Raw genomic sequence first — 27,541 nt, 5'->3', positions numbered from 1 at the left:
CTTTCCCCACGTAGGAGAAGGATCAGAGCTTAATCCACCACGCTGCTCCAATGCGGGTTAGCCGATATATTCCCTACTATGAGTAACGATCGCTATCAGGTGTACATGATAACAACCGGGACCGACGGCTTATTATGCTCTTCGAGGCATGGCAAATATATCAAAAAGAATAGTTATTATTTTCCTAGTCCAAAAGTTATTTTCGATATATTCGAATAGAGTTAAATTATATACTTTAATGTATTTAAAAACGAACTAATTATATTACCATCGTCTTAAATATCAATAGAAATAATATGTATCTACTCTTGTACACGATATCGCCGGCTTATCTGATTTCACACTGTAATGTACTAACATTAATTAAGCGGTACAGGTAAACTCAATCCGATAGTCTATTTAGTAGTACCGCAGTACTACTAAGTCAATAAAAAGAGCGTAAGTAAAATATTAACATAGTTAAAAAATGATGTCAATGAAATGTCAATGTTCAAGGAAACGAAGTCTTGCGTTCATGTTTAATGCTGATATAATGTTATTTTGTGAGCAAATGGGAAAATAATAATATATCACTTAACGTCCATCTACTCTGAAACTTTGCTGTTACTTCGAACAATAACAGATATTCTCCGAGGAAAAAATGTTTCAGGATTACAGTGGGCAAGTAAAAAAACCAATCAATCATACCAATAGAAATATTTTACATCGATATTTAATAAGATAAAATGTTTATTTTTCCACAGAAACCTTTTTTTATTTCAAAAATAAACAAGGTTGGATTTACAGGGTTTACAAGAAATTGGATATTTGACCACGAAGGGTTCTGTTGTGCAATTTTAAATATGTTATAGATTGGTTAATATTTATTTAGTAGACCGAGATTTATATTTATATTTTAATATACTAATATCAAGCTGCTACAATTTGGCAACATCAAAATTTCAGTTGACTTTATAGTCGGCTTGTTCTTACTACATTATATTTGCTGCAATAAAATTCATCAGGTCAACCTTATCAAGGTAAGTATTAGAGTCACGTAAGCCCTAAAACCATAAAAAGGTCAAGGGATGCTCTTAGTCCAACTTGGAATTATCTGCAAATGTATTTTCCATATCATGCATACAGAATACAAGATGCGATTATATTTTCTTTCAGGCAATGTTGTACGATATAGTACAATAATAATATTATAACAACGGCAACTAATCGCTGTCCCTTGAGGTTGAAATGGTAATTATGAAAATACTAATCTTTAGAAAAATTAAAATCCAATTTTCGATTATAATTTGCTAAGTTTTAAATATAGAATTATAAAAAAAGACATAGTGGTTGTGGTGTTTAATTTTTATTGTGATATTTAGTATTATTGGTGATTTATCGTTTTTGTATATTCTACTCGTATAATTAATATGTTCCATCCAAATTAAAGGCTAAGATACTAGTTTATCAATTCTTGTTGATAATGTTACTAAGGACTTGTTACTTATCAAATCTTAATGTATTTTTACGAGAACAAATAAATTATGGGGTTCAAAATAAATTGTCGCGTTTATTTACGACTTTTGTAAGAGCTCATCCATCGGTGTGTTCACCCTTTGATTTTAAATTTAATTTTGATCACAATAATGTGGATTTTGTATCTAATTTTGATTTTATCTTTGATTTTATTTAACGCTTTTACGCTTAGTTACTGATAAGCATATCAATGAATGTGGTATGTGTGTTGTAGGTGTATCTATGAAATAAATATATGAATAGCTTTGTTACACACTTGACGAAAGAATTTAAAAAGCTAAAATTAATTGCGTTGTTTCATAACATTAGATTAGAAATAATATAAAAAAAAAACAAGCATTTAGTATACATGTATCTAAAAATTTTATAGCTTTCAAATGAGCTGTAAAACTGAGGTAATGTAATTTTATTCTCCAGGGACGGGTAAGACGTAAGTAGGTAAGATGACAGTAGTTTAAGTCAAATAGATGTTGGCTAAACCGCGAGAGAGTACTTGTGTTGAGCGTTTAACTGTTCCATTCAATCTTAGTATGTATTTCATATAACTTAGTTTTAAAGTCTTAACTATGTTAGTATATTAGATCGGCAAAAACAGTTTTATATGCATTTATATCTACTATGGCATGTTTACTTAAAATAGACCCGTACGACTAAAGGGGGGAGAGAGCCAAGACTTCTAAAAAGGGTTAAAGTCTTTATTTTTAATTTCAATTTAAAAAAATGTAAACCTTAATGTGCCTTTGTGGTTTATTAAAATGTAGTTGCAGATTCTTAATAAGTTTTACCCTTCTGTTTACGATACTCAAAGGAAGTAACGAGTGAAAACTATTTATATGGAAAATTTTAGTTGAAAAATGGAAGGGTAATAAATACTTTATTAATTGACGAAATAATTTCTATAAATCCCGCAGCTTAGAACATATAATATTATTCCTGATGTTGTGTGTAAAACCGTGGAATTAAGCTAAGTAAATATAAGTATTCCTTCCATTCCGGAGATTTTCTATCCTTTTGATCATATCATATTATGTTAAACAGAAATATTCCTTATTAATATTATATATTCCTTAAGTATTCTCTTGATAATAATTTTGTGCGGAATTTCGGGCCGACTAATTTATTAGTTACTAAGATCTGTGTGTGAGGTAAATATTAATAAATAATTAAATGTTTCTCGCACCTAGAATTAGTAATACATACATTTTAGTACGGAAAAATATTTAAAAGTATACACCTGACGATATTTGAAAAGAGAAAGAAGAAGTGCGATCATCTGTCGAGAAAACTCGTTCATATTTCATTAGTCGTCAAAATAAAGTGTCCTGTAAATATACAGAATTAACCAAACAGGAAGGTGGCGTTTTAAATATTGTAAACAGTAAATCTTATTACTGTAGTATAAAGTTCATAATATAGGAATATAATCATACAAACAAATTTACGTGTAACCTATCGTACCCACCGGTACCGGTTTAATTAAAAGACTTCACTCAAGCGTATTCGCAATATCGAGGCGTTTGTCCTCGCTACGTACTTGTCACTTCGGATCTCGCTGGGATGGATTAGGCAAATTAAACAAATAATGAAATTCTCAATTGCTTTTAGCAGCAAAGAGAATAAAATTAAGACCTCTAGAGATACATCATAACATTTTAAATATTCCAAATACATTTGCATAATGCCATCATTTGTAATATGACAAATTGATAATTACACCTTAAATGTTAAAACGTGGACATCTTAAATGAAATTAACGTCACTATTATAGTCGTCACAAAATAAAAGGCCTGTTTGGACATAGGTCATCGGGACGTAAATAGCGAAGTAACTATACGACTCGGTATTCGATACTCACGATAAATCGATTCAAGTTTGTATGACTTTGATCAATTTGATTAAGTAATGTAAAGTACATTTGGTTAAAATTTTGATCAGAAATTTAACTTAAGCTTTAATATTGTAGGTAATTTGAAATAATACAATGGTACTGGCCAATTTGTTTTTATTTTTAACCGACTTCAAAAAAAAAGGAGGAGGTTACTCAATTCGACCGTATATATATATATATATGTTCGGGGATAACTCCGTCATTTATGAACCGATTTTGATAAAAAAAAAATTGTTGAAAAGGCGATATCCCTAGTTTGGTACCATGATAAGGAAACTAGGATCTGATAATGTGATCCCAGAGAAATCGAGGGAAACTCTCAAAAATCCGCATAACTTTTTACTGGGTGTACCGATTTTAATGATTTTTAATTTGATCGAAAGCCGATGTAAACATCGTAACATCATGTGGTCACATTTAAATTTCATCGAGATCTGATTACAACTTTTGGAGTAATCTTTGATAATGCGTATTTATTTGACTATTTTTTCGCGTCAAAAAATGTACGTATGTTTGAAAAACACTTTGTTATTAATAATTATTTTATTGTTTCTTACAGTTTCGTACCAAGTTACGTTCTAGGGTATTTTTCAAATGTCCAAACGGTCCTTTTATTTTGTGACGACTATACTTTATTAAATGTTTCCTTGTGTATATAATATATAAAAATAGATGTTTGTCTGTATGTCATTTATAGAATCGTAAACTATGTACTTGATCATGTCATGATCTTCATCAAAGTGTTGTGCAAGAGCCCACAAAAGTTTCTGAGTTGGTACAATAAATAAAAAGCGTAGCAACGCGCGCAGGGTAATGCTAGTTAATATATAAAACAAGATTTAAGAGAAAAAGTTATTATCTTTAGTCTTTTTATTTCTGTGTTGCTTATATATGTTGCCTCAGTAAGAGTGTAACTGTTTCTTTCTATGCAATAACAAAAACTAAAATTCAAAATAATAGAAAAATTAGAATAAATAAAATCACTCGTTTTATTACTCGTTATGCATGGTATTAAACATTGCGACACGAAGGCCTCCTCCAGCTTTCTCCATTCTGCTCTTGTTTCTGCTCTTTTTTCTGCGCCACATTAGACCCGCATGCTTTTTTAAGTCATCAGACCAACGTTATTTTGTCTTCCTCGTTTTCTTTTTGTTTGATATCTAGGGGTCCATTCTGTTATATCTCTCGTCCATTTATTTCTATCCCCTTTTATCACATGGCATACCCACCTCCATTTGAATTTCTAGTTTTAATTACTACATCTTCAATTCTGGTAATTTGTCTCAGATCTACAGCTCTCTTTCTATCCTTTTTTGTGTAACCCAGTATACTCCTCTCCATGGCTCTTTGGCATGTAATCAGTTTTTGGTTTTGTTCTTGTGTGTTTGCCCAGGTCTGACACCCATAGGTAAGGATTGGTAATATGCATGTATTGTATACTTTCCTTTTCATTGCAATATTATATTGATTGCCTTTTAGCACTTCTTTGAGGGACCAAAACTTCTTCCAGGCATTGGCTACCCGTCTGTCAATCTCTGAATCCATTTGGTTGTTGAAAGCGATAAGTCGGCCTAAGTATACATAAGAATTCACGTATTCTAACTCTTCTTCATCTACTGAGATACTTATTTGGGACCTGTTTGTTATTATCTTTGTCTTTGTATTGTTTATTGTTAGTCCCACCTTTTTTCTTTCACATGATAAATCTTGAAGCATGTTTTTAAGGCTTTCCGGGTTATCTGTTATAAGTATTATGTCATCTGCAAATCTTAAATGATTTAAATATGTTCCATTTATGTTAATCCCTATGTTGACCCATTCCATCTTCCTGATGACTTCTTCTAGCACGGATGAAAAAAGATTCGGAGACAGTGGGTCTACCTGCCTCACTCCCCTGTGTATTGGAAAAATTTCCCCCTCTGCCTCTAGTTTGATTCGTTCTTTGCTACTGGAATACACATTTTTTATTTTCCTTATATATTTATTTTCTATTCCTTGATTTTTCAGGGCTTCCCAAATGTACTGATGTTCCAGGCAGTCAAACGCTTTGTTATAGTCCACAAATGCCATGTATAATGGATAATTGTATTCTTGACATTTTTTAATGAGCTGTTTTACCACATGTATGTGATCAATTGTTGCAAATCCCGATCGAGTTTTTTTGTGCGTTTCAATTATTTATTATTATTTTTGATTATTTATTTTTGAGAACACTTTGTATATGTTGGACATGAGACTTATTGGGCGATAATTTCCTATTTCCAATCTATCTTCTTTCTTAAATATGAGTATTATAGTGCTTATTGTCCACTGTGAAGGTATGGATTCTGTGTTGAGGATAAGATTAAACAAGTTTGTAAGTTTTTTTGTTGTTTCTGGCAATGAAGCTTTCAGCATCTCATTGGTTATATATATATGATCAGGTCCAGGAGCTTTATCATTTTTTCTGTGTTTCTATCGCATGCTGAACCTCCCTTTCAAGAATCGAAGGAATATTTTCTGTTTTGTCTTCAAGGTTTATGTTGAATTTTAAGGTGTTTTCGGTAAAATATAATTTCCGATAAAAGTCTGTCGCTATCTTTAGAATTGGCTGTCTTCTTGTTTCGTCCTTGCTGTTTTTGCTTTCCCATAGCGTTGTTTCTTTTAATTCTTTGAGTGCTTTACTAATGCCTCCTGTTTTAATGATGTGTTTTTGGATACATTTTATTCTTTCATTCGATTTACCCTGTCTTATGTTGCGACTTATCTCCTTACTTAGTTCGGTAATTTCACGTAATGTTGTTTTATTTCTTCCATTTTTAAGCAATTCTTTCCGTTTTTGAATGTGATCTTTTGTTTTCGAGCTCAGTGTATGTTTGTTTTTTGTTGTTTTATTCTTTCTATAAATATCATTTGTTTCTATGTTATAAATTTCTTGTGTTTTGTCTATTTCTCCGGTTGTTAAGTTGTATTGAGACCGTGTATCAGTCGTGCAGGTATTTTCACTCTGGTGAAAGTGTTTTCGTTGTTTCTTTTGTTGTTTGTGAAATAGTACAGCTCTGACCATACGATGGTTGCTATTGAAATTGAAATTATTTATTAAGCGAACATCTTGAAAAAACTTAGGTTGATTACTAATAAAGTCGATTTCATTGCGATAAGTTCCATCTGGCGATATCCAAGTCCATTTCCTGGTGTTTCTTTTATTGAAAGCGCTATTTAGTATGGTTATGTTATTCTCTAGAGCCAAATTTACAATTCTCTTGCCGTTTTTGCTTCTTGTTCCTATGCCATGATTTCCTATTACTGTCTCTTCGCCATGCTTTTGTTTACCTATTTTCTCATTGAAGTCTCCCATGACGATGACGTTTTTATGGGCAGTTCCTAGTGTAGTTGTAAGTTGGTTGTAGAACTTATCTTTTATTGTTTCGTCCACTGCTTCGGTTGGCGCGTATATCTGTACTATAGCCCATGTGTTTTTATAGCCTTGTAGCTGTATATTTAGTAAAGCTATTCTTTCGGATATGCCTTTGAACTCTATGATTTGTTTTTTTAGATATTTTTTCACCATAAATCCCAATCCATAATGGCCCTTGGTTTCACCGATATAGTACAGAATATAGTTGTCATACTCTTCGATGCAATTCTCTTTTCGTCTTACTTCGCGCATGCCAAGAATATCCCATTTAATATTACCCAAAGCTATCTCTAATTCGAGAAGTTTTTCTGCAGTCCTCAATGATAGTGTATTTAGGGTGGCTATGTGTATATTGTTAGGTTTCTCTTTTTTTTCAGGTGTTTCATTTGCTGAAGGGTGACCAACCGGCTTGGGGTGCTTGTTTGTGGTTTGTTTATTTAACAATATTACCATGTATTAAATAATTTGTGATGTACATATATCGTTTCAGCCTCTAGCATCCCACTACTGGGCATAGGCCTCTTTCCCGATGTAGGAGAAGGATCAGACCTTAATCCACCACGCTGCTCCAATGCGGGTTGGTGGATATATTCCTTACTATGAGTAACGATCTGTTATCATTGGAAAAATTGAAATCTTTTTAAAAAAGAATTTATTTATTAACACTAATTAATTTATAATATAATTAATGTAGGATAGCTTAGACGAGAGAAATTCGGCAAGTGTTAATGGTTCCGCGATCAGATCCGAACTGAGCTTGAACTTTACTATGGCATAAATCTATGGAGTTAAAGGTGCTGATGAAGCACTTACTCACTATTAATCCCTACAGTACAGGGATGTAACAGATCGCTATCAGGTGTACATGATAACAACCGGGACCGACGGCTTAACGTGCTCTCCGAGGCACGGTGGGGAGACCTACAAGGACTGCACAAACACCCAGACCACGGCAAACACCTGTATGGCCAATACAAATGTTGGTCATGTGCGGGGATCGAACCCGCAACCGCCAGCGCAACGGGTACAATCCATGGCTGTAACCGTTGCGCCAACGCGGCGTCCGTTATATATCTACAGTATTAATAAATAATTTGCCAGTATTTAACTAATAGTTCTATAGTAGTTATTGTAAATGAATAATTATATAATGGGCTTAATAATTAATAACATTCTAGGTGCCATAGTGGGACCCTGTTTAGCACATGGAATTGTTGCTAGTCAATTAACTTACTATTAATAATGCATTATGTTACAAGTACTGGCCGCTGCTAACCTGCTAAGCATTGAAATCAAAGGTTTGTGTAGAAAAAGACTAATATTATAACGATCATATATTTTTGTATAATTGTACGGCTGCAATATTACTTTTGTGGAAGGATGAATGTTAAATTTTTCGAAATCTCAAACCCAAAGAAATAAAAAATATAGACTCTTGTGTAAGAATTAAATATAGAGTTTGTGACAATTTCAAAAAAGGTTTCATAAGACTCAAATACAATATAAGTAAATTGCTATAGATTTAACAAATTTTGTTTGTTATTATGTTTTTTTTTTAATGTACCTGAACAATGTAAGTACTAAGTTTGTTACAGTCAAAACAATAATGTATGTAATACTCAAAGAATTGTAATGAATTAAAGCAAGTGCTCAATTTCACTTAAAGTATAAATATAAAAAAAATATTACATCTAATAATACAAATTTTTATTTATTTTTTAAATTTAAGATTTTATTTTAATTTAACAAATCATGTTTTTTAAATTCTAAACTATTAGTTACGTAGTTTGCCTTACGACTTGGCTTGTCGGTATCACTTGATGTCACTCTAAGCTTAGAATATAAAAAAATGTTAATGCGATATCAAAATAGTACCGAATATATTAAGCGTATTTATACTAATATTATAAATCTGATAAGTTTGTTTGTTTAAATGCGTTAATCTCAGAAACTATTAACCCGAATTGAAAAATATTTTTTTTTGTTGGATAGCACATTAACAAAAACAGGCTATATGCTATATTTTTCTCAAACTAACGCGTGTAAAACCACGGTACACAACTACATAGTACTCTTATATGGAAACCATTTCCTTTTAAAATTAAGAATAATATATACAGTTTATATTTGTTTATATCTTAGTAGGTACATACCTCTATTACGTTGACCTTCGTTGAAGTTCCAATCTGTAATAAGAAAAGTAAATATTTTAAAAGTTAGATCATAAACTAGTGTGAGTAGGTCATAATATAATATCGGAAAAATATTTATCATGTCGTAAAAGTGAGTAGGTAACAGTTTATTGACCCTAAAGGCGTGTTATCGTTACATTTGCATAAGGCTCAATGTACATTTGCGACCCCAACCCGGCGGTTTTATGAGACAGATAGGCATATGTCTTACATCAGCCTTTTATTTTACTAGTTTATTCTTGTTGGTATTTTATTATCTTCTTAAAATCACTTTTATGTATGAAATACGAGTATGTTATGAAAGTTTTATAATGATGACAATAAAAGTTTAATAAATTTAATGATAGAAGCTTTACTTAGAAATTATAAAACACAGTGTGATATTTTAAAGTCTGAGATACCGTGTCGTACCGCTGCAGAGAGATAGATATTTCAATCATTTAAATTTTTTGTACATTTTACATTATTAGTGTTCATTATTTTGGTTCACAAATAAAAAATAAAGTGTTTGAAAATTTTCCTAAGCTTAGATATGCTAATTTTTCAAAAAACATATACCAAGGAGCCAAGAAGTCAAAGCCAATTGATTCATTAAATATTAACTGTGTCCCGTTGTGTCTGTTCTGACCGTTCTATTTCTTTTGTTTCGTTTTTTGTTTTAAAATATTTAAAAAATATCTAAAAAAAATTAATCTTGTTCAAAATAAATACTAAAGCGCTTTTAATTCTAAATTAATAACGGCTCTAGTCTGTCAGATAAAAAATACTTTATGAAGTTTTTCGTGTCTTACAGAGTTGTGTCACGCTCCATCGGGACAGTAATCTCGTTTGAATCTTAATTAATACCAATTAATCGCGTTTCAAGAGACAATTATCCAAACAATGGTGAATATTTAAAAAATAAACGCCTAATTAGCTCCTGTTCGTTTTTACATCTTTAAAGGGACAATTTTACAAAGCAGTGATTATCTTCTTTTGACTGAATACAATCTCCCGACTTTCTACTGATGTCTGTAATTAAATAACTGGTGTATTTGAGATTACATTATGCATTAATAGTTAGATACACAGACAGATAAAACATTGTTGTATATTAACTACACTCGTAACTTCTTTGATGACAGTATATTTTTACTTGTCTTTCTCCCAAAGGAATCGTACTGCATTTTCAGATAAAAATATGCAGTGTCCAAGCTATTACGTTCTATAAAAAACATCAAGTTTTATTTAAGAGTATTCCGTAGTTCCAGTATAATTGCACGGCCAATATACAGACAGGTATACTCGTACAGACCAAAATGAAAAAAAAAACTGTTCAGTCTTCAATAACTATTATACATTAACCTTAAAGAAGAAGAATGACTATTATAGAATGCACAGATAATCTGCTTCCAATGTATTAAAAAAGTACATTAAATAACACAAAATTACATGATATTCCACATTATCTTTATCTCACATGTCAACGTGCCTTTTTACACTACGCAGAACAGTTAGCAATAGGTATACGTAATACGAACGGTTGGTATGAGTCACAATCATTACCTATTTTAGCACCAAGTTTCCATCACCTTGTATTTAAATCTTCCGGAGATACGATTAAGAAAAAGTTTTAATTAATTAACAGACTTACGATTTCACTGGTAGGTTTTGGAATAAATATATATCTGTAACATTTTAACTACAATTTATTTTAGCGTTAATATTGATATCAAAGTAACGAAGTAAATATAAATATTTCTACAATATAATTTAATATTCGAAGGTAATTAAAAGTTTAAAATAATAGCAGAATATAAAATAAACTAATAAAAAGAAATATAGTAGAAATGTTTACTAAGTAAACATCACAAATATATTATAAGCAATTTATTTTGAAGTAAGTAGCAAAACACTTTTTTGGGTTTCATAAATTTTTATACATACAAACATTACCAATCAATTAGTGTAATTTTATTCGTTGAAACCCGACGCTTTAGCGAATACGTTGCACGAACCTCGAACTTGACTTATGAAAAATTCGTCTGTACAAAACGCAGCTTGTATCCAAATCAGAATGGAAATTATATTACATAGTTATTCATTTAGACTTTTGTAACTGATTTTTAAGGCAACTACAACAGCTGAATGGTTAATGAGGCCCCGCATTCGACTCTTTGTTCTGGCATATTCATTACCTGCGCCCATCACAGGTTGTTTACAAAAAAGCTTTGTTCTCGGCATGCCCTCTTAAGAGAAACAAACAATATCTCTAACAATTTTGAGGTCAAGCGATTTATTTCAGCAAATATTCAGAGTGATTATTAAAACAACAAATAAATCTATCTAATTAAAAATATTTAACGCAGCTCCTTTAAGAAAATTCGTTCGCATTTTTATGGTAATAATGATTGAAGGGAATGTTGTCTGAGCAAAGAAAACATCTTGAAATTTGTATATTACAAGGAACGTTTTGATTTAGTCGCAAAGCCTAAATAAATACCTTTTTTTTATTAATAATGAAAAAATTGATTTTTAAAAGACTTTCACGTATATGATGTAAAATTTAATCTTAATTAAAACAATATAGGAATTTCATTACACATAATATCTTCTAATCCCTAACCTATCTTCTATACAAAAAAAATAAATTGGAGTGTCTGTTTGTAATGTTAAAATTAGCGCTTTCTACTAAATTCATATGTATGTACACGGTAGATATATTAAAATAACATTTTTTTTTAATTTTTGTCTGTCTGTCTGTTCCGGCTTATCTCTGAAACGGCTGGACCGATTTTGACAGGACTTTCACTGCAGATAGCTAATAAAAATATAGTAAAAAGGAGTAACTTGGGTTATTTTTAGTTATTTTTTATTTTATAGCTCTGCGAACTGAACAATAACTTTTTTATTAAATTCCACGCGAACGAAGTCGCGGCCACAGCTAATATATAATAAAATTGTCTAGTCTTTCTATAATTATTTTTCCTAATTTTTTATAAATAATTGATGTCAATTTTTATAATAAGTAGGCAAAAAACTATTGCAAAAATAAATTGTATTAATATACAATTTTATTATAATTTAGAGAGATCTCTAAGCAAGAAATACTATATATATTGTTAGTATTCAAAATATTTTCATAACAACGATTCTGAAAACATAAAATAGCGAAGAGTATAATGTTATCTGATTTTTCTGCTGACTGTTTGTTTACTCAATTGGAAAATAAACAACCAATAAATTACCATGAAACAAATCCCTATTTTGTTGGGAACTGAAGTGTAGATAACAAGCAAAAATGAGCTGCAGTAAAATCAATTTATTTACAACTGAGTGCGCTATTTATATTGTCTTTGTAAACAACATTTATTACAATGGAAACGATTGTGAATTTTAATTAAAAAGTTGTAGTTTGAGGGCTATAGTTTGTAGAACTGGTATAAGCTTATTACTTTTACTTGTGTTTATTGAAATAAATTTAAAGATATGTAGATAGTTATTAAATGTGTTATGACATGTTACAACAGGTAAAGCAGTTCTTACTTTGTCTATTGCTGAAAATTCTCATACTGTACTTCTTTCTCGAAATCTGATTCTAATTGAATCTACCCAGTTGAGGTGACAGTTTCAAGAACGAAAACAAAGTCGGGAAAACGATTGATAGGTGGAATGAAACATAAGTATAAGACGTACTAATTATAATTTAACATTTCAGCGTATTTATTTTTTTATATAGGTTGAGAAATTCTGTCACATTTCTTGCATTTGGTTTCATCTTACTTGCTCTTCAACACTAGGAAGTACCGAAGGATACCTATATTGTGATTCTAAATACATTCTACCCATTGAAAACTTTAGTATAATCCACAAAAGTTAAGTGAAATATTATTCCTAGTATTTAACAAGAAAGCAAAACACGTCAAGCGCGTGACAAATGAATGGAATCAGGTCCTCGACTTTGAGAACCTCAAACACAAGTTTTGAACTAAGTTGTCGTAGCTTGCAAGATCGAGCTGCACTTTATTGCAGCCATAAGCTTATTTACACTTTGTACGAGCTATTTAAGGTTAAAAATATTTATTTTCTATTTTAAAACTATACAGTTGTAGGTGTCAGACCTGGTCAGTGATTTTGTAAATCGTAATAAACAAAGCGTGAGAGAAGCTAAAAGGTGAAAAAAGAAAGAAAAAACAATGATAAAAGAAATTCGTAGTCAAACTATGTCATTTCGTGTGATATATTGTTTGTCTCCGTTTGAAAATAGTGACCGAGTCTGCGTGCTATACAATTGGTAGATATTCATTATTTTTGTTTCCTTGTAGATTATATCAGTGCTTGTCATGAAATCGTATGTAAAAAGAACCTCTACGACTTTATTCTGAAGTATATGCAATTCTTTAAGTCTAATTTTGGTTTCACTTCCAATTCAATTCAATAAGGTAGGAGAGACGCGATTTCACGTACGACTTGTAGATCACAACACGAATTTCGCGTGGTAGGCATCCAAGGTCCAAAAAAGACGAGAGCTTTAATTTAATATGATTAATCTGTTTTTTTCAATTAGTTTTTGTCGATTCTAAGACCGAAGTACGCAGCTGCCCAATTTCAAAACACAGTAAGGTATTATCCGTACGTTTCTGAAGTTTTTTTTTTTCGGTCGAAGGTTGACTGCCTATTGTTAATTCATTAAAGTTTGGTATAGGTTTATTTTCAGCTTTAAATATATAATAGCAAGATTAAGGTACATTTAGGGTGAGTAAATTAGATTTGAAACCAATTAGCAGATTGAAATCTTCTTGGGCTCGTTTAGTAATGTCATGAATACAACTACCGTGGTGAAATAAACACGCATCTTCCGTATATAAAATAAATTGACCGTTAAGTTTTATATAAGATATGCTATTTATGTATATCAAGAGAAGCAACGGCCCAAAAACCGATCCCTGAGGAGCTCCGCAAGATATTATTTAGATTTTTTGTAATATTTTTATAATATTACTAGCTTTTTAACCCCTAATGCGGCTGTGTGTTTACATGGCTGTTCTGCTTTCTCCCATTAAAATATAGCCAATGCAACTTAGTGATAAGGTGGCATTCTACTCATTTCATTTAGTAATGTTTGCTTTGTCCATAACAATTAAAAAAAATCTAATATTTTTTCTTTATAATATTAGTATAGACGTATTTATAAAAAGATTCAGTTATTTTAAAGATTAAACAATTATTTCAAATAACGTTTTAAGAATCATTAAATCATACAAGGGATATTTATATAGACTAATAATATTAAAATTTAAAACAATAAATCTTACCAGTTAAATCAATACTAAAATACCATATAGGTACTGTATATATACGGTAACAAAGCCAAAGCTATTATATCATTACCTTACCAGATTAAGCCGTAATGGCGGAAAAGTTATTAGGAAAACTCATTAATCAGTTTCATTTGGGTAGATTTAATAACAAATCCTCCTGTAGCGGCTGAAAAAGATTTTTTAATTGTTGAAAACTAATAATGTAAGCAATCTTTGGTAACGCATTATCAAATTTACAAAAACAATAAAACTACTTTACTTAAAACATTTACAGCAATTTTTTTTTGTTTTGTTTTAGTTTTTTTTTTTAATATATATATTTCATTAATATCATTACCGTGTGACATTTTATTTTAATTCGAGATATTTGCAGTATATAAGAAACAGTTGTATGCATACAGATATAATCAACTAAAATATTTTATTCTATTATAAAATTAAATTTTAACTTTCAACCTCTCTATCAGAAAAAGTGAACGCTACGGCGCGTTGAGATGGATTAATAAATATAGACCCAGGTGAAACTAATATTATTTTAGGTTTTTTGATTTGTACAATTCTTATTTTAGCTGATGTAGGTATTCGTACAACTATTTGTGTTAAGGTTCTACGACAATAACACGTTTTTCTTAATTCTAATTATTTTTATAAGCTTATTTATAGCTTATTTTTAAATTTTAATAATACCAAATTTTTTCTTTAATATTTTAAATAATTTTAACTTTATTTATTTAATCATATTGTGATCCTCCCTTTTCTATGACCTTTGAGGGACTTCACACCCTGTTCCATTCGCACCCCCAAACTACATTAATATTTTTATACATACGTTGTCGTACACTGCAACTAAAAGTGTAAAGTTTTCGATTGATAAATTATTAAGTTTAGCATAGAACACTGTGTTTCGAACTTGAAACATAATTAGCATACAAATTATATCAAGACACCTTCCGATCCGATTTCGGAACAAGTAAATTAACTTAGGTCGCGGTTACTATAACAATATTACATAAGATTAGACCTTAACCAACGCTGCTCTAACATTTACTTTGATTGTCAAATACGTACGCCATTGTAGCGTTAGTAATACAATAATATTGGCCTTTGATATATGTAGGAGTATGGTTACTAAAATTAAGGCTCGTATATTTCGCTGTAAACATTACAGATATCAAATCAGCCATGTTAGTTTTTATAACAGTAAAAATATCATCATCACTCTTTATCACTTCAGCCTATAGCAGTCCACTACTGGACATAGGCCTCCACAAGTTTACGCCAAAAACGGCGTGAACTTATGTGTGTTGCACATAGTTACCAGGCTAGGCAGGCAGGTTGGTGATCGTAGCGCTTTCATTGTCGCACCGAAGACGCTGCTACCCGTCTTCAGCCTGTGTATTTCAAAGCCAGCAGTTGAATGGCTATCCCGCCTTCGATCGGCTTTTTAAGTTCCAAGGTGGTAGTGGAACTGTGTTATCTCTTAGTCGCCCCTTACGACCCCCACAGAAAGAGAGGGGGTGGCTATATTTTTTACTGCCGTAACCACACAACAAATAAAAAAACACAGCAAGTAAAAATGTAGCTTTATATATTATTTTATGTATTATATATACACAAACAATAATATTTACTTTATACACATACAATAACAACAAAACAACAAAAATGGTTAGTATTTTTTTACTTATTTTATTCATGGAATTTTGGTATGTTTATTACGTTTTTTTATATATAAATTAACAAACAACAAGTATATCAAGATAATTTACTTTAAATTATCATTAGTGTCGGTACAATATATATATATATATATATATATATATATATATTTTGTATAAAAGCACTGAATGAGAAACCATTTTCTGAATTCGTGTCTTAAACCTGTGTAGTATTTTATCGACAAAAGTTTTTTTTTTTGATACACGTACTATTCAAAAGAATAGAATAAGATGTTAACATAAAAAAACTATTATGTGGTCTTTATTATGAAGGGAGATGACGTATAGATTGTATGAAGATTACATCCCAAGTTGGTTTTCTTGGCGAACAACATTGTTGTTATATTGTTAAATATTCACTTCTAAAGCAGCAGCGTAATTAGATTCTTACGCTTTCTTTTAGAAAATTGTTTGGACTTATAGCAAATAATTACTATATGTAAGCAAGGATAGGCTTAAACCTTTGTGAAGTCCACTATTTACATTAGTATGAATCTTGACTGTTCATACTATATTTTTATACTCGTTCACATGGGTGTACCTAGAATTTTGTAAATATGTGGCAAAAACAAATAAATGCAAAAACTCAATAAGGAGAAGATATTAAAAACACTTCCTGTTTACTGCAACTTTTCGTTTACCTTAACTTCACTATTTCAATAATAGCTTGCGGAAGTTTTAGTTAATCTACCAAAAATTTCCTTATTAAAATTTAAAATATTTATTAGGTTCTTGTTTCCTTTAAATAAAAATTAAAGAAACACTTGCTTTCACTAGCTAATGTAATCATCTATATAGAATATGTATGTATTTACCTATATATTATAGTGAATATGTATATGATTATGTATATATATGTATGTGTTACTATGTAGGATGTTACATTTTTAAATATATATAAACTTTATTATCCTTTATTTATTAATTTTTTTTGGTGTTTTTTATTTTTCTTCTTAATAAATACTTCTTGCACTGTTTGCCTCGCTATATGTAATACTTACTCATGACCATGGGTTGACTGGAAGAAATCTCTTTCAGATATAAGTCCACCTTTGCCACTTTACTATTATTTATTTTTGAGTGCAATAAAGTATATAATAGCTTTAAGTAAAGGTGGGGCAAATGACCACCCTGATTCACTCTGAGTACACCCTGCTGCCACCTCTGCTCGTACACACCTATTTAAATTAATATTAACAATAAATGTACATACTTTATATAAGTCGAAATACAATAAATACGAGTATAATACGATTCAAAACAATTCAGGTAATTGGGGTCACGTCAAAAGACTTCTTACTTTATTCTCGACAAAAAGTTTTTCTTTCTTGCCGTTACAAAGAAAACACCTTCTATTAGCATTTGAGGAAGTCGACATAAAATCTGCGAACGTAGAGCTCTTGGTGTGTGAACAAAGAGGACATTTTCGATACATAAAACAGCAACTTGTTTATTACTGAGCCAAGTGTGCTTGGGTAAATCCTTTCGAGTAAGGATACGAAAATTGGAAAAGCGAGTTACTAATGCTGCCTGTTGGGACCTTCGAAACTGTTTTCTATTTAACTGTATTATTCTGTGACAATGTTTTCGAATATTAGACGCGAGTTTGTGCTCGGTTTTATACGAGTTGCTTTGTTTCATGAATGATTTTACAAAGCACCCTGGTATCGTATTGCAATTATTTGAGATTGTAACGGAAATATTACAAAGTGAATACATTTTGTAAACCCAGTTCAGCTTGTTGCTTTATTGCAGTAAAACTTAAAAAGCCAATTAAGATTTTTCGTGCAACATTGCAACTTTATGTTTGCCGGCTTTCCTTCAAATATTTGTTTGTTTTTGTCGATTTTAACATTTATTAGAATTATGTACTCTTGTATGATAAAGATTCAACTTTTAAAATACTCTTTTAGGATTGTGTTCCTACTTCGTCTGACAATGAGTATAAAAAATAACGAGATGGCATTAAAGATAGTACACACTTAAGAGAGGTTAATTCCTGGCAAAGTAACAGAGTTTTACATCTAAATAATAAAGAAATATATCTTCCACTACTTTGATACAGTACTGCAGGTTGAACTCCGTCCCCTTTTTTTAAAATTGAAGACTTCACTTGAAAGCTATTTTTAATCCCTTTCTTCGGAATTTAATATAATGAAGCTTATATGTTATGAAGAGGGGTTATGTTTTATATAAATATTAGAAGCCATAATCTGGTCTCTTGATTCTTTTTCATTACACTACACTAGTTATACTATAAATTATCGAAAATTATACACATAAGTTGATGTTATTGTAGTGAGTTTAATACTTCTTTGTTATCTAAATAATCTTTTAACAAGTTTGTTAGTGTTTTCAATTTAAACGAAAATAGTGTGATAGATCGGAATGTTCGGAATCGCGTAACGCTATCCGCATGCAGGTCGCTTCATTTAAAATTAATAGCCAACGTAGCTGCTAGCTCAGCGACATACGTCGGCGCTTTGCTTAGCGCTCGTAAACTAAATACCCGCGCAAACCGACGCTCATACCCTGCAAAAATATTTTACAAAGATTTATATAGGTTTACATTGTAACCACAATAACTTTAATGAGTTAACGTATAGCTGGATGAATTTGAAAAACCTATATGACTCGAAAAAGATTTTTGTGTACATTGTAGCCACCAAACCATAGTGCAACAGTGTGCGGTAATCGGCTAGCTTCAGTCTTTCTTGTTAATAAGAACAGTGATTTTCTCAACAGTGAGAAATTTTTAAAGTTTCAGTATAATCAATGTTACAGTGTAGTATTATACGAGAGTTGCATGCTATAATTGTGTTGTTTTATTATTTACGGTCGCAGTAACAATTAACTATCCGTAATTAAGTCTAGTAACGCAGACTCAAAGTGAAATAAGTTATATTGCCTTTATTTACTGACCTTTGTAGTAATCTTGTAAAATATCTAACTTAGAATCATACACTTCAAATGACGTAATTAGACTAATGTGTATATAATGGTACCTACAAGAGATGAAAGAAAATATAATGTAAGCAAGATGTTGGACTCACAGTAATTAACACAAAATATAACGACTAATCCTTTGAAGCTGTATTTTCATAATAGGTATATGTAGCAGTGAAATATATATTGGCTAAATGAAAACCAGTTACTAACGCTTTTTGTTGTTTCTTAATGAAATTATAGTACCTATGTTACATTTTTAAAGGAAATATTTTCCTGCCTCTTTTTCGTACTGTCTTTTAATGTATATCCAACTTAAGTATCACACACACACACACATATATAAGGTTTATATAAAAGTTCGCTTTTAAACAAAACGACCTTAAAAACTCGACTTTAAAAATATATGAGATCGCTTTTTAGCGATAAGGCCGCCCTTGGTACCTAAGGAATATATTGTTAATATTTTTCTTTCTTTGCTATGTATTATTTCTGTTTTGTTCTGTTTGGTGTACAATAGTGTATTATTATTATTATTATTATTATTATTATTATTATTATATACATACATCTGATCTCAACTCCATTTATTATAGTATTTTAGAAGGAAGAAATTATTTTATTTATTTATATAAATTTTTTTCCTAGAAAATTTTCCGATAAAATGGCACGTTGTTCAAATATTTCTTTCGTACATTAGGATACTTTTAAAAGCACTATAATCGGACTAAGCCGCACGAAAACCGCGAAACCAAGACCGCTTAAGGCGCTTAAAATTCGTCTTTTAAACTGACTTCTATCCTACCGAATTATTTTCTTTAACGGGGAAATTGGATTTGTAATAACTTGAAAAACTTTCCTATGGTACAAATTTAGGAAGTTTATATAGACAAATTAATATGTCAGTTACACTGACTCCTCATATAAATAGGAGCGATTAAGATTATGAAATTATTGATTACATCAAAATAATAATGAAATTACATTAGTATATACAATGAAAATATTTGTTCGTGATACATATGCATGATTAGGGTTCGCTGTTTTTCATTTTATTATAAAAATAGAATTTAAAAAAAAAACTATGCGAACTCGCAATATAATATTATTTTCCTTGTAAGTCTCTTTTTGAATATCATAATGAGTTTTGTACAAGTTTGTAAGAATATAGACTAAAAAGAATTAATGAACATAATATTCACTCATCATAATAATCCATCATTTCAGTACAACACAGTATCTACTACATTATCTACTTACTGCGTTGTCCTGAAATGTCGCTTCATTGCTCTATGTAAACATTAATTACAATTTTAATAGGAAAAAGCGTTACATCGTTATTTCGGCGCTTGTGGTGCTGCGTCTAATACCAAGAGTGGAATATAAATTCTATATTCATTACAAACATACACAACCTTATTATTATTGTATTAATTTGGCAGGCGATATAAAAATAGAGGTTAACGGTTAATTGCCTTAACATGGTTAATGGATTAGATATACTTGATTATGGAAAATACAATATTTATAAAAATACCTCAATTTACATAGATTGTTTTTAATAATAGTTAGTGCTTCTCACGATTTCACCTATTAAAAAAAATTATAACAGTCTCATCAACCATCATCTCATCAATCTAATAAGAGATTTATAAATTTAGAATATAACATAAATCGGATCGAAAAAGAAAAATCTAAGGATATCTTCATAGAACAGAATTATTATGTAAACTATTAGCTTATTTTTGTTTATCATCAAGGAAACATCCTACATCCACCAAATATGTAACACACAACAACACTAATTATCTAGTATAATATCATAATCTCAGTCGCTCTACTTGAAAGCGTTTTCGAGTCTTTGAGGGAAGCGCATCAGAGACTACAGACGGTCGTAAAGCGCATATTTAAGCAGTTTAACTTAATCTATCTGTTGACATTTACTTTACAAGATATAAGACTCATTAAAAATATTTTATTTTATTTTATTATAACAATCAGTGAACTATTGTATTGCAAGTTTATGCTCAAGATTAGACAACGACAAGACCAACGGTCCAACGGTATAACGCAGTCATAGTATGCATATTGAAAAAATGATTACTGAAAATAAAATTAAAGCATTAAAAATTGTGAATTATCACGGAACTGCTATGCTGTGTGGTTACGGCATTAAGAATAAAGCCACCCCCTTTCTTCCCGTGGATGTCGTAAGAGGCAACTAAGGGATAACACAGTTCCACTACCACCTTGGTGATTAAAAAGTCGACCGATGGCGGGATAACCATCCAAATGCTGGCTTTGAAATACACAGGCCGAAGACGGGCAGCAGCGTCTTCGGTGTGACAAAGCCAGCTCTGCGGTCACCAAGCTGCCTGTCCAGCGTGATGACTATGGGCAACACACATGAGTTCACTTCTTTTTTGGCGCAAACTTGTGGAGGCCTATGTCTAGTAGTGGACTGTATTAGGCTGAAGTGTGTGTAGTGATACGGAACTGACAGCTTGTCATGAACTGCGAGGCACGACGTGTAGACTCAGAAGAACGTATGTTGTTCCGTAGACCAAAAACAAATATAAATATCGGCCCCGAGAGGGTATCGGATCGCCGGCGTGTAAGGGACGCAACATTACACCAGAACGGTTATTTTGATACATTATTTGTAAAGTCAGAACCACGTTTGATCATTCTAATCTTAAGGGAATAAAAGGCAAATTCAAAATTTCAGTGTTCAAAATTGAGAGTTCTGTTTTATTACTAAGTATAAAGTATAAAAATCTGTTACTAGACGTTTGACTAAAAATTGTTATTCAAATATTTTAGCGTTTCTGAGAATTTCACCTTAAGAAAAGTTAACAAAAGCTTTTATGACTATTATACACTAAATTTTGTTTTCTATTAAATTTTTTATGATTACAAAGAAACATTGCAAAGTATCTCATCTTTTATGAAAATTCTGCCTTTAAAGCAAGTTATTTTTCATTTTACAGTGAATTAAGTGGCAAAATATTAACTACCTAGACAATTTTCACTGATTTTTAGGAAACATCACTCTTAGTTGGTGTCGTTTAATATTTTAGTAAATATTATTTCTGATAATTTTAATTTTACTGAATTATTGTTAAGAAACTTGGATGAACTATAACTAGATGGAACAATGACGATGAAATGAAACCGAATTCTAAAAAGTTCAGTCGAATTAAATTTATTAAAAAAATATATATCATACAAAGACTATAAAGGCGAAAATGACATGTTTAGTGACAAATAACATCAGTCAGTCAGTCAGTTCAGCCTATTGCAGTCCACTGCTGGACATAGGCCTCTCCAAGTTCGCGCCAGACATCCCGGTTTTCCGCAATCCTCATCCAGCCTACACCGGCAATCTTACGTAGATCGTCAGTCCAACGGACCGGAGGACGTCCCACACTGCGTTTGCCAAGACGCGGTCTCCACTCCAGGACCTGTCTGCTCCCACGGCCATCGGTCCTGCGACACAGATGAACAGCCCACTGCCACTTCAACTTGCTAATTCTGTGGGCTATGTCGGTTACTTTCGTTCTCTCTCGCGGATAGTCTCATTTCTAATCTTATCTTTGTGAGAAACCCTAAGCATAGCTCGTTCCATTGTACGTTGAGCAACTTTAAACTTGTGAACCAGTCCCTTCGTCAGATAGAATAGATAAATGTAATAAATCCCTTGACAAATAGCGTAGTTTAAAATATTTATTGAAGGAGAAGAGGGATTAGGATTGTCTAATAGGAAGAGACATAGAGTTCCAGAGGTGTTCAACTTTAAAAGAGAAAGAATTAGAATAATAGGAAGAATTACGAGACGGAGTTTTAAGGATTAAATTGGTGTGAGGTCGAAAGGAACGGTCATGGGTGTCGCAAATAAATTTAAAGCATTCCTTGACGTAAGAAGATGATATAGAAAAAATATATATATGAAATTCATACTGGCACCTTCTGTCGTATTATTGACACTAATAAGATTATATTTTAAAATCCATACGAAATATTTACTAACTCTTTATCCTACTATAGTGTGCATATATATTTTGTCAATAAAAAATAAGGAAGGTCTGGGGTTTGGAATTTTGGACTATAACACGCTACGAAGTCGAAATAAGTCGATTATCTCTTTTCAAAGGCCGATGTGCATTAGTTATGGGCCGGAACTGTAATAATACTTAGTAAAATTTTAAATAAATGTGATGCAAAAAATTTCTAATAACTATAAAATTAAATTGTTTTAAAAATATAAAACATCCTTAAGTAACATAAATGATAATATCATACATCTGTAAATAAACATTGTTCACTGGAAACGTACCATTAAATCAGTATCTAATACTGAAAGAGCATTTAGAATAAGTCGAACTCAATTCTTATGAGACTCTTTTTATGAGAATATACTCGCATTAACAATAATAATAAATAGCTTTATTGCACATCATCAATTCAGCCTATCGTAGTCCACTACTGGACATAGGACTATACAAGTTCGCGCCAAAAATGACGTGAACTCATGTGCATTGCCCATAGTTACCACGCTGGGCAGGCGGGTTGGTGACCACAGGGCTAGCTTTGTCGCACCGAAGACGCTGCAGCCCGTCTTCGGCCTATGTATTTCAAAGCCTGCAGCAGTAGTAGTTTTGTAATTAAAGATCAATAACCTAATTTTTTTATTGTACTTCACAGCCTGTTACTATCTTAAGACATGTTTAATGTGTAACATATCATTGTATCGTAAAGTAAATTCTAAATAAATAACAAATTAATAATTAAAACAATACACAATTTTGTTTAAAAAAATAGTTTGTTATATAAAAATAAATACAGTCTGTGAAGTTGGTGATATCATTATTCATCTGATAGTATTAAATCAAAACATAAGCCGTCCTTATACATTGGGATTTATCAAGCCAAGTGCTTTTACAAAGGGTCTGTAATTAATGTTGAAATGGGATATTGAGATTTATTAGTGAGAATACTGATACGAATATACGTTTACGTGTTAATTTTAATGATTTAAGCTAAATAAATTCATAAATAATATTGTGTCTCAAAGATTTTGTAACAATTTAAAATGGTATTATTTATATGATATTTATTATGCTAAGCCTTATTTACTTAAGGTAGTAATCAATTTATAAAGATATCGTTAATTTTATACGATAGTTAAAATTATAATTCTTTCATTCCCACTGTTTTGATTTCACTTAAATGCGGTTGAAATGTCAAAAGCACTGCAGTGCATCATGAAATCCTTATGTCCAGCAAACTAACCTGGCTCCTAACAAGGTTATCGACGGATACATAGATAGTAAACTTCTAGATGTATTACTTTTTGACTTTTATTTCAGTTTCCTGTTTAAATTCTAATCTAAATTTAATAAACTACTGTTACCAACTATAACTTTTTTTTCCTTATTACTCTTTTAAATTATTGATAGCTTGAATCTATCACATTTAAGGCGTGATGCAAAAGACCAATAAACATACTTTATGTGACAAAAACTCTAGTATAAATTAACGTTGAAAAAACTATAACATTAATTTAAGTTTAGATAAAATATATTCCAAGGAAGTCTTAATAAATTATTATGAACACAATGAAATATTTCAACTTTCTTGAATGTAAATATAATATCTCATTCATGTTACAGCTAAGAAGTCTTAGCAAAAACATCGGTTTTTATTATTAAAGGAAAAATTGATCGTTAATATTTTTCTTTCAGTCGATAAAATTTTTGATTTTAAATTTAATACGAGAACGTTATAAATATATGTTTTTTATGCATGTTTTTTGTTTATTTCTATAAAGGTCCCAAACAAAATTACGGTTCACTTGCTAGTAAGCAGATACCGTAGCCATGGACACGTGCAGTACCAGGAGCATTGCTAATTGGTTGTTGCCCTCCCCAGTGCTCTGGCTACCTCACTCACCACAAGAAAACAACTCGACTTTAGAGAAGAATTATTTAGCTGTGATCTTCACCTTAATCGGATACAAGAACCTGATCATATCTAGTATTAATTTAACTCCTTGTTCGAAACCAACGTAGTATGTCGTGCCGCACTTATTCAATAATATGATCCAATTCTCGGCGTAGGAACAGTTTCATGCTTCCTAGAATTTAGTTTAATATTCTATTACCGTACTCACTCATCCGTATACTTGCGTAAATTTTGAAGATGTTTTTTTTTTCTCATGGAACGTTATTTGAACTGAATAAATCAGATATTCGTTGATCTATATTGATATTGCAAACGAGATTCTTTGTACGAGCAGGACAAGCTTCGAATTAACTACATTGATTATAAAACCTTATATTAAAGACCCATTTAAAATAACTTAGCCTCTAAAATGTCACAAATGAATTGAATAAGTATTAATGGAGCAATGATCATAAACAACTGTAAAACCGAACCGAACCGATCGATGGTTTGACAATTACATTATAATTCCTACATTGCTATTAATTAAGGCAACATGACGTAGTTTTAGGACTTCATCGGAGACTTTGAACTTTACGAAGTCCCGATCCGTACTGAAATCATTAGTAAAATATGAATAGCAAAATCCATCGATATGTTTAGGTCTTTACGGACTTCTCTAACGTAGATTCTCATTTGGCTAAAACTATGTTGTTCACTTTATCAATGTTTTCAGACAGCCAGCACTGACTGACATTGTTGTGTTGTTCACATATATAATACTAAAACAGATACCTACATTTGTTCTGTGTCTCGCTAGAAATATAAATGTTTCTTAATAGAATCAAAATAACTCTTTATTCTTTTTGTACTAATATCATAAATGTGAAACATGAATAGGTGGATGTTAGATACTTTTTCACGCAAAAATAATGAACCAATTGCAACGCAACATGGTACGTAGATAGCTAGAGAACCAAAATAGCACATAGTGTACTTTTATCCTGACATTTTATGGGGTCAGAATTTACGGGGCTATGTCAATTACAACAACGCTAAACTTAAAATACATTTAACATCTGTAAAACACAACAAATTATGTATTTTAGTAGATAAGAACAAATGACAAAGTTAAACAAAAAACACAACTATATAGTTGAAACTATAAATAATATTTAATTTTATTAGAAGTTTACATGATAAACATGGCACGGATGTCTCAAAGAACCGAACAAAACCATTGTCTGCTGAACTTCCGTTGTTTAAGTGACCTAGTTTCAAATTTACTGTACTTAATAAAAACAAATTCTATATTATTTTATCTATTGATTGACAACATACATTTGACACACAAATTAAAATTATTTTCATAAATTTATTTTATGACTTATAATAGGTAATACATTGAAAATGAAAACCGTTATTTCATATTTTCTGAAAATTCTTTGATGTTTGACGGAGATGAATACTGCCTACTTGTACAGAATCCCTTTTGTATCACCATTTGAAAGCCTATTCAACTTTCCAATAAAACTTGAATGAATTCACCACAGGATCGTCACTAAAAATTAATAACTCGTTGAGAATTGTATAATAGAAGGAAGATATTATGCGCGTTTTAAGTGTGTGTATTCTAGAAGAGACGAATATGTTACTAGAACATATTTTGTACAATAATTATTTCTATTTCTCTTCTGAAATGATTAAAAGACATTTTTTTTTCCTTACGCCTATAACTTATATATTTCAGCTCAATATAAGTTAATAAATAAATAAATAAAAATAAACAAATGAAATAAAGATTACATACAGATGTTTATATATCACTTAGAACTATTAAAAAAGTTAATAGTTTTTTTTTTTAATTCTATATAGTAATAATAATTATCAGTTTTATCTTCTGGATCACTCAACCCGTTTAATATACAAAAGATACTTATAACTTATAAAATTATATAAATAATATTATTATTATATTATACCAAGACCAGGGCAAATTTAAGCCTTTGAAAATGGTAAAAAGTGAAAAAAAATGATAGTAGGATGAAACCCATTGGAAGAGGAAGAGAATACAACGAAAATGAAAGGGAAAATAAATCATGGACGATCTGAGGTCAGGATGCGTTTGTGTTTAGGGTAAAAAAGCGTTTTATCGCGATTTCCAGCTAAACTACAAATCCTATGGAAAAAAGCTAAATCGCAAAGTTGTAAGTAATGAAAATATCTACGACTTTTACATTTACACTTTTTTCAAATAACCTCAAAATTCATGGGAAAATTTTAAAAACCCAAGTTTCAAGTTTCAAACTTGTAAATTTCTCTATTGACCTATAAGACCAGATATTATTTAATTATTTAACATTTTATTGCACATTTGAAATTAAATAAGGAAAATAATAATATTCGAACTGAAATAAGGTGCAAAGTCGGTCTTATCACTTATAGTAAAATAAACAAAAATAGATAGGTACTCTTTGATGACACCATGTTTTTAACCGACTTCCAAAAAAGGAGGAGGTTCTCAATTCGACTGTATTTTTTTTTTTTTTTTTTTTTTTATGTATGTTACATCAGAACTTTTGCCCGCGTGGACCGATTTCGACAAATTTTGTTTTAATCGAAAGGTGGTGTGTGCCAATTGG

The 27,541-nt window shown here is 30.9% G+C and overlaps 2 protein-coding genes across 2 annotated transcripts in view; both read right to left on the bottom strand.

The window, feature by feature from the left end:
- LOC123655360 (poly(rC)-binding protein 3) overlaps positions 1-27,541 on the bottom strand; it is a 232,359-nt gene that overhangs the window by 150,274 nt on the left and 54,544 nt on the right. The window contains exon 2 of the mRNA XM_045591172.1: positions 8,954-8,986. The gene's annotated coding sequence lies outside the window, so the exon portion shown is untranslated. The remainder of the gene's footprint in view (positions 1-8,953; positions 8,987-27,541) is intronic.
- LOC123654859 lies at positions 5,841-7,253 on the bottom strand. The gene has a single exon (XM_045590720.1). The coding sequence runs from the start codon at positions 7,251-7,253 to the stop codon at positions 5,841-5,843; it is 1,413 nt and encodes a 470-aa protein (XP_045446676.1).

Source organism: Melitaea cinxia, chromosome 7 (genome assembly GCF_905220565.1).
Source record: "Melitaea cinxia chromosome 7, ilMelCinx1.1, whole genome shotgun sequence".
NCBI classification, from domain to species: domain Eukaryota; kingdom Metazoa; phylum Arthropoda; class Insecta; order Lepidoptera; family Nymphalidae; genus Melitaea; species Melitaea cinxia.
The sequence above is the reverse complement of the archived record's forward strand: the minus strand, read 5'-3'. Positions and strand labels throughout refer to the sequence as shown.